Source organism: Eptesicus fuscus, chromosome 1 (assembly GCF_027574615.1).
Source record: "Eptesicus fuscus isolate TK198812 chromosome 1, DD_ASM_mEF_20220401, whole genome shotgun sequence".
NCBI lineage: Eukaryota > Metazoa > Chordata > Mammalia > Chiroptera > Vespertilionidae > Eptesicus > Eptesicus fuscus.
The window spans coordinates 89,709,864-89,722,067 of record NC_072473.1 but is presented as its reverse complement, the minus strand read 5'-3'; the positions used below and the strand labels follow the sequence as shown (position 1 = coordinate 89,722,067).

At 38.7% G+C, this 12,204-nt stretch overlaps 1 protein-coding gene across 1 annotated transcript in view; it reads right to left on the bottom strand.

Annotated features, from left to right (window-relative positions):
* The window catches only part of WDR44 (WD repeat domain 44), a 92,739-nt gene extending 81,219 nt beyond the window's left edge, over positions 1-11,520 (bottom strand). Inside the window, exon 1 of the mRNA XM_028133111.2 lies at positions 11,137-11,520. Within this exon, the coding sequence (XP_027988912.1) occupies positions 11,137-11,213 (77 nt within the window). The 5' untranslated portion in view covers positions 11,214-11,520. The remainder of the gene's footprint in view (positions 1-11,136) is intronic.
* Positions 11,521-12,204: the final 684 nt, after the last annotated feature.

The window sequence follows — 12,204 nt, the reverse complement described above, 5'->3', positions numbered from 1 at the left end:
AAAATTGAAATGTTTCAGTAAGATTTAATATTAAGCACTTTACTGTATAAATTCTATTTATGTGCTTTATGTATTTGAATTTCTACTTCTGCATTCTTTAATAAAATATGTATTAAAGATTTTATGATAAATATCTTTTTAAATGTTTTTATATCAGAGAGAGAAACATTGATGAGAGAGAAGCATCGATCAGCTGCGTCCTGTACCCTCGCCCTCACCCTCTGAGGATTGAGCCTGCAACCTGGGCATGGGGCTTGATGGGGAATCAAATCAGAGACCTCCTGGTATATGGGAAGACACTTAACTGAGCCACACTGGCCAGGCATATTTGATAAATAGTTTAGAAAAATCTCAAATTACCTAGAATGCCTACATACATAAAACATTCTGTAGGCCAAATTTCTTGCTTATTATAAAAAGATTATTCAATCTTATTTACATGTTAAAGAGTAATTACTGATGTAATTTTTCTATTGCCTAGCTAGTAAAAATGCATTTTCCCTATTAATCTGACAGCCAATAGAGGTTTGATTAGGTGGAAAATATTAATAACTACCACATGCATTCATTGTGGCTGCTAGAAAATACTATTGAGGGGAAGAAAAAAGAGAAACATTGTGTTTCCAATTAGTGGCTTGTAGCCAAAATATGATTCAGAGTTATACCAAAAAACCCAAAAAACTCTCCCCCAAAACTGAAACACCAAATACTGTGGCCTAAGTAAACAACTGACAACAATCTATAAAACAACTACAGAAAAAAATCTGTGATCAAGACTTTTTGATGAGGCACAAAAGCCCAAATCAGCAGTGGCTTACCTCTTGAGGGATTTTCCCTTAGGGAAAATCAGTTAACAGTGTCTGGGATTTCAGTTCTTTCAGTAGCAAGGTTATTTTCTGACCTAGCTACCATAGCATAATGAATTCTGTCAAAGCTTAGAAAGAAGAGCGTAAGAATATTGCTTTCATTATTTTAAACAGTAAATTATATATTCCTAAATGGCGGATGAGTTAGCCTCATCATTCCAATAATTCACATGTAAAATACAGCATTATAAATGTTTATAGTTTACAAAAGGAAAGTAGGAAAGAACCTAATGTTTTACATCTCCATTTAAAACCATAATTAGTGAAGTTCTACTTTTGCTGGCTGTTCCTTATCCATCTTGAGCTAACTTTTCTTATTTGTAAAATTAGGAAAATTGTTCTACCTATGTCACAAAAATTGTCCTTCAGAACAGAACTACAGGATGATCAGAAGAGGTAATGTGAGTAAAAGTACTTTGGAAACTAAAGCCCAACTTTATTTGACAGTATGGCATTACCATTCTTTACATGTAACAACATGTAGGACTATAATATCTTTCTTACTGTGAACACATTTATCATTGGGGGAAAAAAGTTGGTAACAAGGAAGTGATATGACTGCAGGATAACTGGCAACAGGTTTCACTGTTGTTTTTTTTTAATTAAATTTACTGGGGGTGAAATTGATTAATACAAGGCTTATCTGTTAACATTTAATATCTTCTGAGTACAGGATGTCCCAAAGTTACAAAGGTCCCATAAATATAAATCCAAACTACTGTCCTTGCCTCAGCCCCTATTTCCCTCCCTCTTCACTTTGATAGGAACTGGTGGTGCCATAGGACAGGGATGGGGAATGTTTGGCCTGTGGGCTGTATAAGGCCCATGAAATCATTTGCCCCTGCCAAGGCATTAGGGGAGAGTTAATTAAATGTTTGACCAAATATAGCAGGCTAATTTTAAGTTGATAATTTTGTATGGCCTGAGAATGATGTTATAAATATTCAAATGGCTCTTGTCAGAACAGGGTTCCCCACCCCTGCCATAGAGCCTGCTTGCCTACGCACCATTTCTATCGCCACTTAAATCTTTTTTCTGCCACTGAAACCCTTTGTCACTATTATACATCAACTGTGGACATCTCTATGCTGGGAAATAAGGCAAAGGTTAAAAGTCAACAGTCAAGAGCTATGTCCTGGGACAAACAGGGATAGTAAAGTTCACTTATAGGAAAAAAGACTGATCTCAGTCATGAGCCTTAATCTCTAAAGCCAATCCAATAAAGATAAAACACCAATTCCAAATATTGACAAACCTACTCTCACTCACAAAGGTACTAGTTTTATCAAGCTACCTATTCATTCTGCTTACCTATCTTCCACTAACCCAATAACCTACCCCTACCTGTGATGCTAACTAATCCCACTTACTAATGCATGCACTATATCCAATTTAATGGATCTTTCCCTTACTCTCCCAAAGACCCACATATTATATTTATTTACTGATTGATTGGTTGATTTAAAAAATGTTTTTATTGATTTCAGAGAGAGGAAGGGCGAGAGATAGAAACATCAATGATGAGAGAGAATCATCGATCAGCTGTCTACTACACGCCCCCTACTGGAGATGGAGCTTGCAACCTGGCATGTGTCCTGACCAAGAATCGAACCATGACCTCTGGGTTCATAGGTTGATGCTCAACCATTGGGAAACAATGGCCGGGCCTATCCATTATATTCAATCTAGGGGTGGGGAATATCCAGACCACAGTATAAGGACTGTGAAATCATTTAGTCTGGCCCTCCCAAGGCATTAGGAGTTAATTAAATGTTTGATCAAATATAGCAGGCTAATTTTTAAGTTCATAATTTTGTATGGCCTGTGAATGATGTTATAAATATCCAAATGGCCCTTGGCAGAAAAAAGGCTCCCCACTTCTGATTTAAACCATCACTGTTACTTCTCAGATGTAAGGGACAATAAGTTATGTTAGAAAATCTCTGTACTAATGACATTGATTAGATAGGAAGGAGAAAGCTGGAGGTGAATGGGGTGGAAATGGGGCTGGGGAAAACGTTCAAACCATCTGCTATATCAATTTGATATGGGTAGATAAGCATATTTTAAAAATAGAGCTTTTAAAAACACATCCAAATTGTTAATTCTACTGCTAATAACCAGAAAGATGATTCCCTCAGTCTTTCAATTTAAATAAAAACTTTCAGGAACAAATTTAAAAGAGGACTATGGATATTAAGTCATCCATCCCTAGTGTTTCCAATTCAAAAGCAAAGACAGAAAGAGCACTCCCACCCCTTCTCTTTGCCTACTTAGTAACCAGGATGTCTGCTTCTGAGAAAGGGAGTTTGAATAAAGCTCTACATTCTATTTATTCTCTAGAAAGCTTGACCTGTGGTTCATAAGAATGTCCGTGGTTCAATGTGTTGGTACTAGAATAATCTATTACGATTAGTAGTGGTCAAGTAGGTCTTATAGAGGTATGGCTTGCACTGTTACAGGCTGCCTACTGGAAAATATTGTTAAAGTTTTTTGTTACAAGTTACCAAAAATTTTATGCTTCACTCTTGGCCTTTCTTTTCTTAAAACGTTTTATCGTCCCCCACCCCCAAGCCCCGCTTCCTCTTAAAAATTTTAAGGATTAGGGCCCTGTGGAAAAAGTAAATTATTTTCTGCTTTTGAGACTATTTGTGCAATTAAAATAAAGTTCTCATTGGGGCATTATCAGAATTTAACCACTGTCTTGAATAGGATACACTAGTCTTACAATGAAACCATTCAAATCACAATTTCAATACAAATTCAAGGCAGGAATTTAATTTAATCATTTATGAAGTTACAAGCTTACCACATAATCTTCTAATTCAGAAATATAAACACTTTTTGAAAAGCACACACAATGTCTTAAGACTAAATTTCTGATTAAAAAAACATTACTAATTGTTATATAAGAATATGGATAATGAAATCTAAATTATTAACAGATTAACCACCTTCAATTCAGTTAAACTAATAGATTAATTGTGCATATTTACAAGTTATTACTACAATATATAATATTAATAAGCACGAGCACCCAAAACAAACACACAAACACTGATATATAAACTAATATATCTTATTTCTTCAATAGCCTTAGTTTTAGGAAGACAACTAAACACTTATAATTTAAAACTAATTTAATTATATGAATTCTGAAGTTTTGATTAAAATATGTATTTGATAATTAAATAGAAAGACTTATAATAAAGACCTATATAACTATTCAGTCTTTATTTTTCTTTTCCTGTTTATTCAAAGGCTGCAAAAGAAAGATAACCTTTCCTATTAAATTTCTAAACAGTTTTCCCAAATTCAAATGAATAAATCTAAAGGCCAGCCAAACATTCTTTCTATAACCTACAGAAATAATTTTTGTTAGAAGCCATATTATTTATTAGGTGGTTGCTGATGAATCAAGGTGCTTTTAAGTCACTTCAGGTAGTTAGTGATGGTCTGGAGTCTAAATCACATCTGCACATATATTTCTTAAATGGTCTCTCCTTGATCTTTAAATTTATTCTCCTTGATATTACAAAGGAGAATGGAACTGAGCAAATTAGTATGAGGAAATTGTTGCTTAAATGTGTCCTTGCTAAATTCTGTATATTTAAAATGTTTGGAGACAAAAAGGGTTTGTGGACCTAAAACCAACCGACCCTGATGGAATGCCAAACTGTAAATTGCCAGACAGCTGCAGCTGGTAATAAAATGCTAAGACCTGAAGAGCTGTAGCAGAACCGGATTATATGGTAATCCTAATATCTGAGAGAAGGCAAAAGAGCTAGAAGAATAACTGATAGGCTGGTAACTATAGTAACCAAGATAAATTTGTATACTGACTGGGGAAAAACATTAGGGTTGCCATCAGGTATGAGGCCCACATTATGTATTATGTTGCGTTTTCCTCAATTTTGAATCATGAAATGACAGACTAACACAAAGACTGTTCAATTTGAAATAAGAAAATGAATAGGGCTCTGCTCTGAAGAGTAAGGAAAGCACCCAATTAAAGGTTTAGCTGGTTAGCAGAATAACATCCAACATCTAGAAGGGAACAGACCTTATGAAAGTTGGTAGAAATGAGCTTAGCTCTGGGTAGAAAATAGAAATGTAAGTTAATTATCAATTCCAGTTAAACATCAGAAAGACATCATAAAGCACCTGCAGTTTTTATTACTTTAAATTTTGTTTGAAGTATTTCTTTGGGCTATTAATTATTAATCTCTTACAGAAAGGTTTATTTAATTCACTGTGTAGCTACATATCTAAAATAGTACTAAATGGTGTGATTTGCCATACCTCAGTTATCCATGCCCCAGGGAGCAGCCTTATAACCTGCTCTCTAAAGTCTGTAGGGCTGCCTTCACCACCTTCACCTCCATCCATCACCACCACCCTCATGATCACACACTTCCCTCCACCCATACTACCCCAGGAAGTAATTACTAGAATTGCAGGCAGAGAATGAGAGAGAGAAAAAAAAAAACCTCATCAAGGGGCTTCCCTGGCAAATTCACCTGACTTTGTCCAAGTTAAAACAATGAACTGAAGAGAACACACAGAGTTCTGTGTAATGTATATGTTACAAAATACGTCTCAAATACCAACAACTGGAAATTATTTTCTGTTCTGTGGGATCACCAGTGTACTGTCGATATCCTAGATGTATCTAGGTTTTTAAGATTTTAAAAATCAAATTTTATCTACCCTACTTTATGCAGATTATCACAAGAACAGAATAAAGTTTTTAGTTTATAGAAGTTTGTACAGATTCAAAGTGAGCCCCCAAACTACAGAGATACTACCATTGTCCTATCTCTATCAGTGACCATTTGACAACTGGAGGCCACTAAATTTATAACTTGAATTTACTAATTAATATGTAGGTTTTCTCTCACTTCAATATGATGTTACCTGGGTGTAATAAAACAGCATTTACAAATATATTCCTATCAATCCACATAGCCAACAGCAATAAAATATAATCTATGATTAAATATCAACTCATGAACAGCCATTTAAAAATATATATATTTTTATTGATTTCAGAGAGAAAGGGAGAGGGAGAGAGATAGAAACACCAGTGATGAGAATCATCGATGGGCTGCCTCCTGCACGCCCCCTACTGGGGATCGAGCCCGCAAACCAGGCATGTGCCCTTGACTGGAAAGGAACCTTCGACTCCTTCAGTCTACGGGCCGACACTGAGCCAAGCAGGCTAGGGCTGAACAGCCATTCTTTTAAGGAATCTTTCCACAAATAACCCTTAGCCACAAATAATTTTTATTAAAACTTGTATCAATTTTCAATTCAGAGAGAAATGTTTATGATGCCCAAGTAAAGTGAGAAGCTGTTTTCACCAAAGGAAGCTCTGCAACTTTTTGGTGTGTTTTTTTTTTTAGGATAAATTCTTCAGGACAGTTTGATCTCAGTTCTTACGGTTTGAAAATCGAGATTTCACTATTACTCCAATCTACAAAGATAGACTGCAGTTGACACTAACTAGATTGCTAAAAATAAAATGAAATAAGTAACCACCACTGTTCCTAGATCAGCTATTCTGTAATCTTTGTTCATCCTGACCTGGAGAAAATTAGCGGGCAAAATTCAAGATCCTAGAACAATGTCTTCTGACAGCAAGGTATGAAAAAACAGAATCTTAGTAGATGAGAGTAAACCATCTTAAGAGCCCTGCAAATAGGGTAAATGCCAAAAACCTACAGCAGGAATACCCAGCAAGCAATACTTTCCCTCCTTCCACAGACAAGGCAACATGGAATAAATGAGCAACCAGGAGACTGGAGTTCTAGTTCCCAGTCTGCCACTAATCAGCAATGTGTCACTTCCCTTCTCTGAGCCTAGATTTCTTCCAGTTAAATGGGAGGCCTGGATTAAATGATCTACCAGTCTCCCTACTCTAAAAATGTTACCATTCTATCCTTCCTTCCAACACCTCAAAATATTTTGGTTGCCATGAAAAATGAATTTTAAATAAATGATCTCACTCATTTATGGAAAATAAAGAGCATTATAACATGATGAACAAAAAGATAGACACAGAGGCAGTAAAGCACCAAACAGTCTGTCAAATTACAGCGGGAAGGCTGGGGAGTGTTGAGGAGTGGGGGAAAGAGGTCAACCAAAGGACTTGTTTGCATGCATATAAGCTCAAGCAATGGACACAAAACACTGAGGGGGTGGGATGAGAGCATGTGACAGGAGGTAGTGGAGGCTGGGGGAAGGTCTATGGGGAAAAAAAAAGGAGATATATGTACTACTATATGTAATACTTTCAATAATAAAATAAAATTTAAAAAAAGAATGCTCAAAATGTCACATTTTTATAACATGATGTTCTCAGTGCCAGCCTTTAGTATCCATATATATAATCCACAAATTAGCAGGAACATTCATCTCATATAGAATTTACCCAGTAAATCTTTAATTTGAAATCTACAGGTTTTGCATCATGTCTCAATAACATCAAGTTTGTTCAATTAAAAACTAAAATAAAATCATAGAAAGATTTCCCAAGAACAGAAGTTTATCAATAAAAGAACATTATTAAACCTCAATATGACAGACTTTTACAGTTGGAAGGGTTCTCAGAATCTCCTCAATTTAAAGATGAGGAAATGAAATGACTCACAGTCCAGGGCTTTTTTTCTACTATACCACACTTCCTCCTCCCCTTCCTGCTTTATCAAAAGACAGCATGGTAGCAGAAAAAAACAACACTAGACTGAAACTAATCTGATTATAGTCCTAACTCTGTTACTGATTTGCCGTGGCACCTTGGACAAGTCACTTTCCCTTACCAAAAATAGATCCAGAGACAGAGAAACACCGATCAGACCATTAAACCTCAGTGGGCTTTGGTTTTCATAACATTTTATATGGGGTTTAACTAGATGTCCCTTCTAGCTGTAGCACACCATGACCTTATAAAATTCCTATCTGACAAAACAAAATACACATTCCTGAAAGAGAAAGTGGAAACTTCTAGCCAAGAGAACTGAAAAGTTTGGGTTGCTGGTTTTAAATAGATGCATCAGTTCAATTCAGCAAGTTGGTCCTGAAGCATTTTACTTCAGAATTCTACACACACACACACACACACACACACACACACACACACACAGTGCAAATTCCAGCTCTGTCACAAGTGTTGCCTCCTAGGCCAATTCATTAACCTCTTTGAGCCTAAGGTTCCTCACATATAAAAATGGAGACAAGAATAAGAAAAGATGACCTAAAGTATCAACCAAAATAAAGCATTATAAATGTGGTATATATTGCAAAGCTGATCAAGTGGAGATGATCTGCCATTGTGGAAAAGTAGGCTGCATTGGAATAAAAAGTTTCCCTATTAAAAAATGGGCTGATTTTTAACTTATTAAATTTGCTTTCAAAGAGTAGAATAAAGCTGAAAATACCATTGGAGGAGAATAGAAAAAAAACAATTTTAGGAAATGGATTATGTATTTGGATTCCATTAATTAACAAAAATGAAATAACTCAACTGCTCACTCAGTTGACTACAAATTTGGTGAAATGGTCTGTGTACTCTAGAACCGTGGTCGGCAAACTGCAGCTCACGAGCCACATGCGGCTCTTTGGCCCCTTGAGTGTGTCTCTTCCACAAAATACCACGGCCTGGGCGAGTCTATTTTGAAGAAGTGGCGTTAGAAGAAGTTTAAGTTTAAAAAATTTGGCTCTCAAAAGAAATTTCAATCGTTGTACTGTTGATATTTGGCTCTGTTGACTAATGAGTTTGCCGACCACTGCTCTAGAACATACAATAGAAAGCATTTATTTTTTTTAAATCCCCACCTAAGGATATGTTTTTCTTGATTTAGAGAGAGAGGAAGATAGAGGAAAAAACATCAATGTGAGAGAGAAACATTGATCGGTTGCCTCGCATATGCACACCAGGACAGAGAATTGAACCCCCAACCTTCGTATGTGCCCTGACCAGGAATCAAACCCCTGACCTTTTGGTATATCGGGCAATGCTCAAACAACAAGCCACACTGGCCAGGGTGCAAGAAACATTTTTTAAGTGCCCAAACTCAGTCTGTTAACCTCTTACAGTTTGTATGGTGTGCTACTTTGGTTCACATTAAAGGACAGAAGATATTCTGATGACCAGGTATCTAGTGACCCCATCTGTTTTCACAGATCAAGATTTCTCACTGCATTTCTAGGTCTCCTCACAGTACCTTATGCAAATGAAAAAACTTGTCACAAAGGATAGAGAATATGTTAATTATGCTAAACTTTTGCTATCCTGGCAGTACTATTAGTTCTTTTCAGATGCAGTTCTCCAGGTGAGTCTAATTCTCTTCCAAATCCCCCGACTATTACAGGATGAAGTCATGAAATTGAAACTGACATAGTTTTATCCATAGGGCTCAACAGGCTAAACATTTGGGCAGGTTAGAGTTAAAATTAGAACACTGGGTCCCAAGAGAGGCGTTTTTTACTTTTCACCTACTATCAAAGGATCAAAGAGCTTGAGAAGCTATACTGTCCCATGAGGGAAGAAATGACTCTATCAATTCTATCAAAATGACTCATCAGTTTAGACAAGTTAAATAGCTCCAAGTTCTGCATACTTCCTCCCAAAGTAAGCACTGTATGAAGTTAATTTTGCTATTTCCAAGAAAGGAAGGAGAAGGGAATAAACATTTGAGTTCTTTCTCTGTGCCAGGTGCTGGACTTGGCAGTTTACACAGGTGCCGATATGACTGTCCTTCGAAATTAATGTTTTGTTCAAAGAACCACTATTCACACAGTTCTAAATTGATTACAGTCCTATACATCAATTGTTATTTTCCTCCCCATTCCACACATACGTAAGTACTAAAGAATTAGGTTTCATTTAAACTGAACTGAAAGTTCATTACTTTGAGGAGGAAACCACAAAAATAAAATTTAATTTCAAGGGGATCCAATGTATTTGGAAATCCAAATGTATTTTCTATCCTCTACCATTTAGCTATTAACTTGTTTCAGATACTGAATTTGAAGGAGATTCAGTGAAATCTCAAGATTGGCCATTCCCACCCCCAAATCCCCTCTTAGTGGTATGAAGACGGTATGAAGAAGGTTGGTGGAAACACACACATCAGAATTTACCTATGTACATTCTTTGACTTTATTGCTGTAATTTTTTTGGTAATACATTATATATTAGGTTTTAAAATGACTTCTAGAATGTAAGGATAACTCTGCTTGCATCAAACAAGGTCTTTCTTCCAAGGGAGTAAGCTTGAAAATTGATGGCAGTTGACCATATTAGTGCCTTACAATTATATACAAATTTTACCAATTCTCAAGTTCTTACACCATGAACATATATATTTTACTGCCTCTAGTCCCACACAAGTCCGTAGAAGAGTTTGGCAAAATCTCTATAAATATTATTCCAACTTTGAATAGTGGAGGAGTGGGTAAATAAAAGTCCTAGTCAAGGGAAGCATTCCAACTACTGTACTTCCTACTCAGAATCTCCCATATTAATCACCACTAAAACATCTTGCAGAATTAGATAAAAAGCACAAAGCTGTTGCTCTCCTTCCAACCACCAGATTACTCAGCACTTGTTTGTATCTCTGTAGTCTGTTGTATACATTTATGTGCGGCTACCTTTTAAGACTGCATTCTCCCTAATGGTAAAGGACATTCAATTTCCTTTGCCTCACGGCAAGGTGGCATTTTAATGAAACACTGTTGATCTAGAATACATCAGCTAGAGGACTTTCCTAAGTAAACACCCAACCCTTTTCGCCACTCCTTTTCTTTCTGTGCAAGGAAGAGGATGGTAAATCAGGAGAGTTACAGCTACCTCTAAAATAGGTAAGTTAGCGGCAAAAGAAAGAAAGAAAAAAAAGGGAAATGTAATTTCTCCTGTTACTGCTCCTTTGATCTATGGAAATCCAAGGCCAAACGGATGTTTCAAAGGTAAGCTCTGAACCACACAAACACAAATCACCGGCTCTCCGGCTTTCAGGCATGTCAGCTGTTCCACCTCGCAGAAAGCTGGGCAAGACGAGAAAGGGGTTCTCTTGGAGCCCCAGAGGTCTCTCACCAGCGAAAGGAAGGGGTTTGCCCGAGGTGGGCGATCCCCCATCCCAGACTCACTGAAGTGCTGGAGACAGGAGCAGCGGTGGTGGACACAGCGGGACCAGCGAGGGGTGAAGGGGGACGGCACAGGGGAAGCCGGGTGACCCTGACGCCCGGCTTCTGGGCCGTAGCTACTTACCCTACAGGGTAGCCACCCCCTTGGTGCACATCTTCTGGGGCATCAAAGAATTCTTCGGTGTCGCTTTCCGACGCCATTTATAGGACACACCCGCGGGTGAGGGGGCCGACGCCGCCTAGGAGGGTGACTCTCGTCTCCTCCTGGTCGTCCTCCACCCCGGCAAGACCGTGGGAGGTGAGTCCCGCGCGATGAGGAGTGAACGGGCGTTCTGAAGTGAGGAACCGGTTAGGAGCAGGGGGGGCGCCGTCAGCTGCGGGGCTGCGGGAATGACCGGCAAAGCGGCCGTCTGAAGAGATGAGACGGCGTTGGGTCCAGGCACTGTTGCAGCCGCCGCTCCCCGCAATGGGTATATAACTAGAGCGAGAGAAGAGGCGGTGGCTTTCGTCAAAGGGGGAGGGCGGGCGCGCGGACTACAGCAGCTCCAGTTTCTCCCGCAGCAGCAATTACAGCAGCTGTGAGCTAGTTGTCCGCAAAATACGGACGCGCACCTACCCTCGCGAGATTTCGGGCGGAGGCCGGTAAGGCGTGGGCGGGGCGAAGAGGGGGCGGGGGCGGTTCCAGAGGGGCAGTGCTTGGATTTCTTGGGCTCCAGAAGCCTATCAAAACGGCGCAAGCGCGTTGAGGGCGTTCAGTGAGGGCCGGAAGTAGCCTAGAAGGGTGGGGCAGAGCTCCAAAGGGAGGAGTCTAGAACCTGCGCAGGAGCGGCGTGGTACCCCGGCTCTGAGAGAGCGCACCCCTATGTAGGTGGTGGTTCGGCGAACCTTTTACCCACTAGCTCTACAGTTCCTGAATGAGGCATTTTTAGAGGGGTGATTTTGAGTCTGCTTTTTTTTTTTTTTCTTAGAGGAAATAGTCTAGGAAACGTTGGCATTGTGGTTTGCATTTACATCGTCTTAATTTATCCAAACCCTAATAGCCCACCCTAAGGCATAGGCAGGTCCACCACCTCTAGCGTTACTAGAATAGCGTGCCCTATTTACTTCAAGATCTTTAATTGAGATCCCTAGATGTGGTCCTGTGGGCCACAGGGTAGGGTACATGAGAAAAGTGGGGAGTGTACCAGTTCCA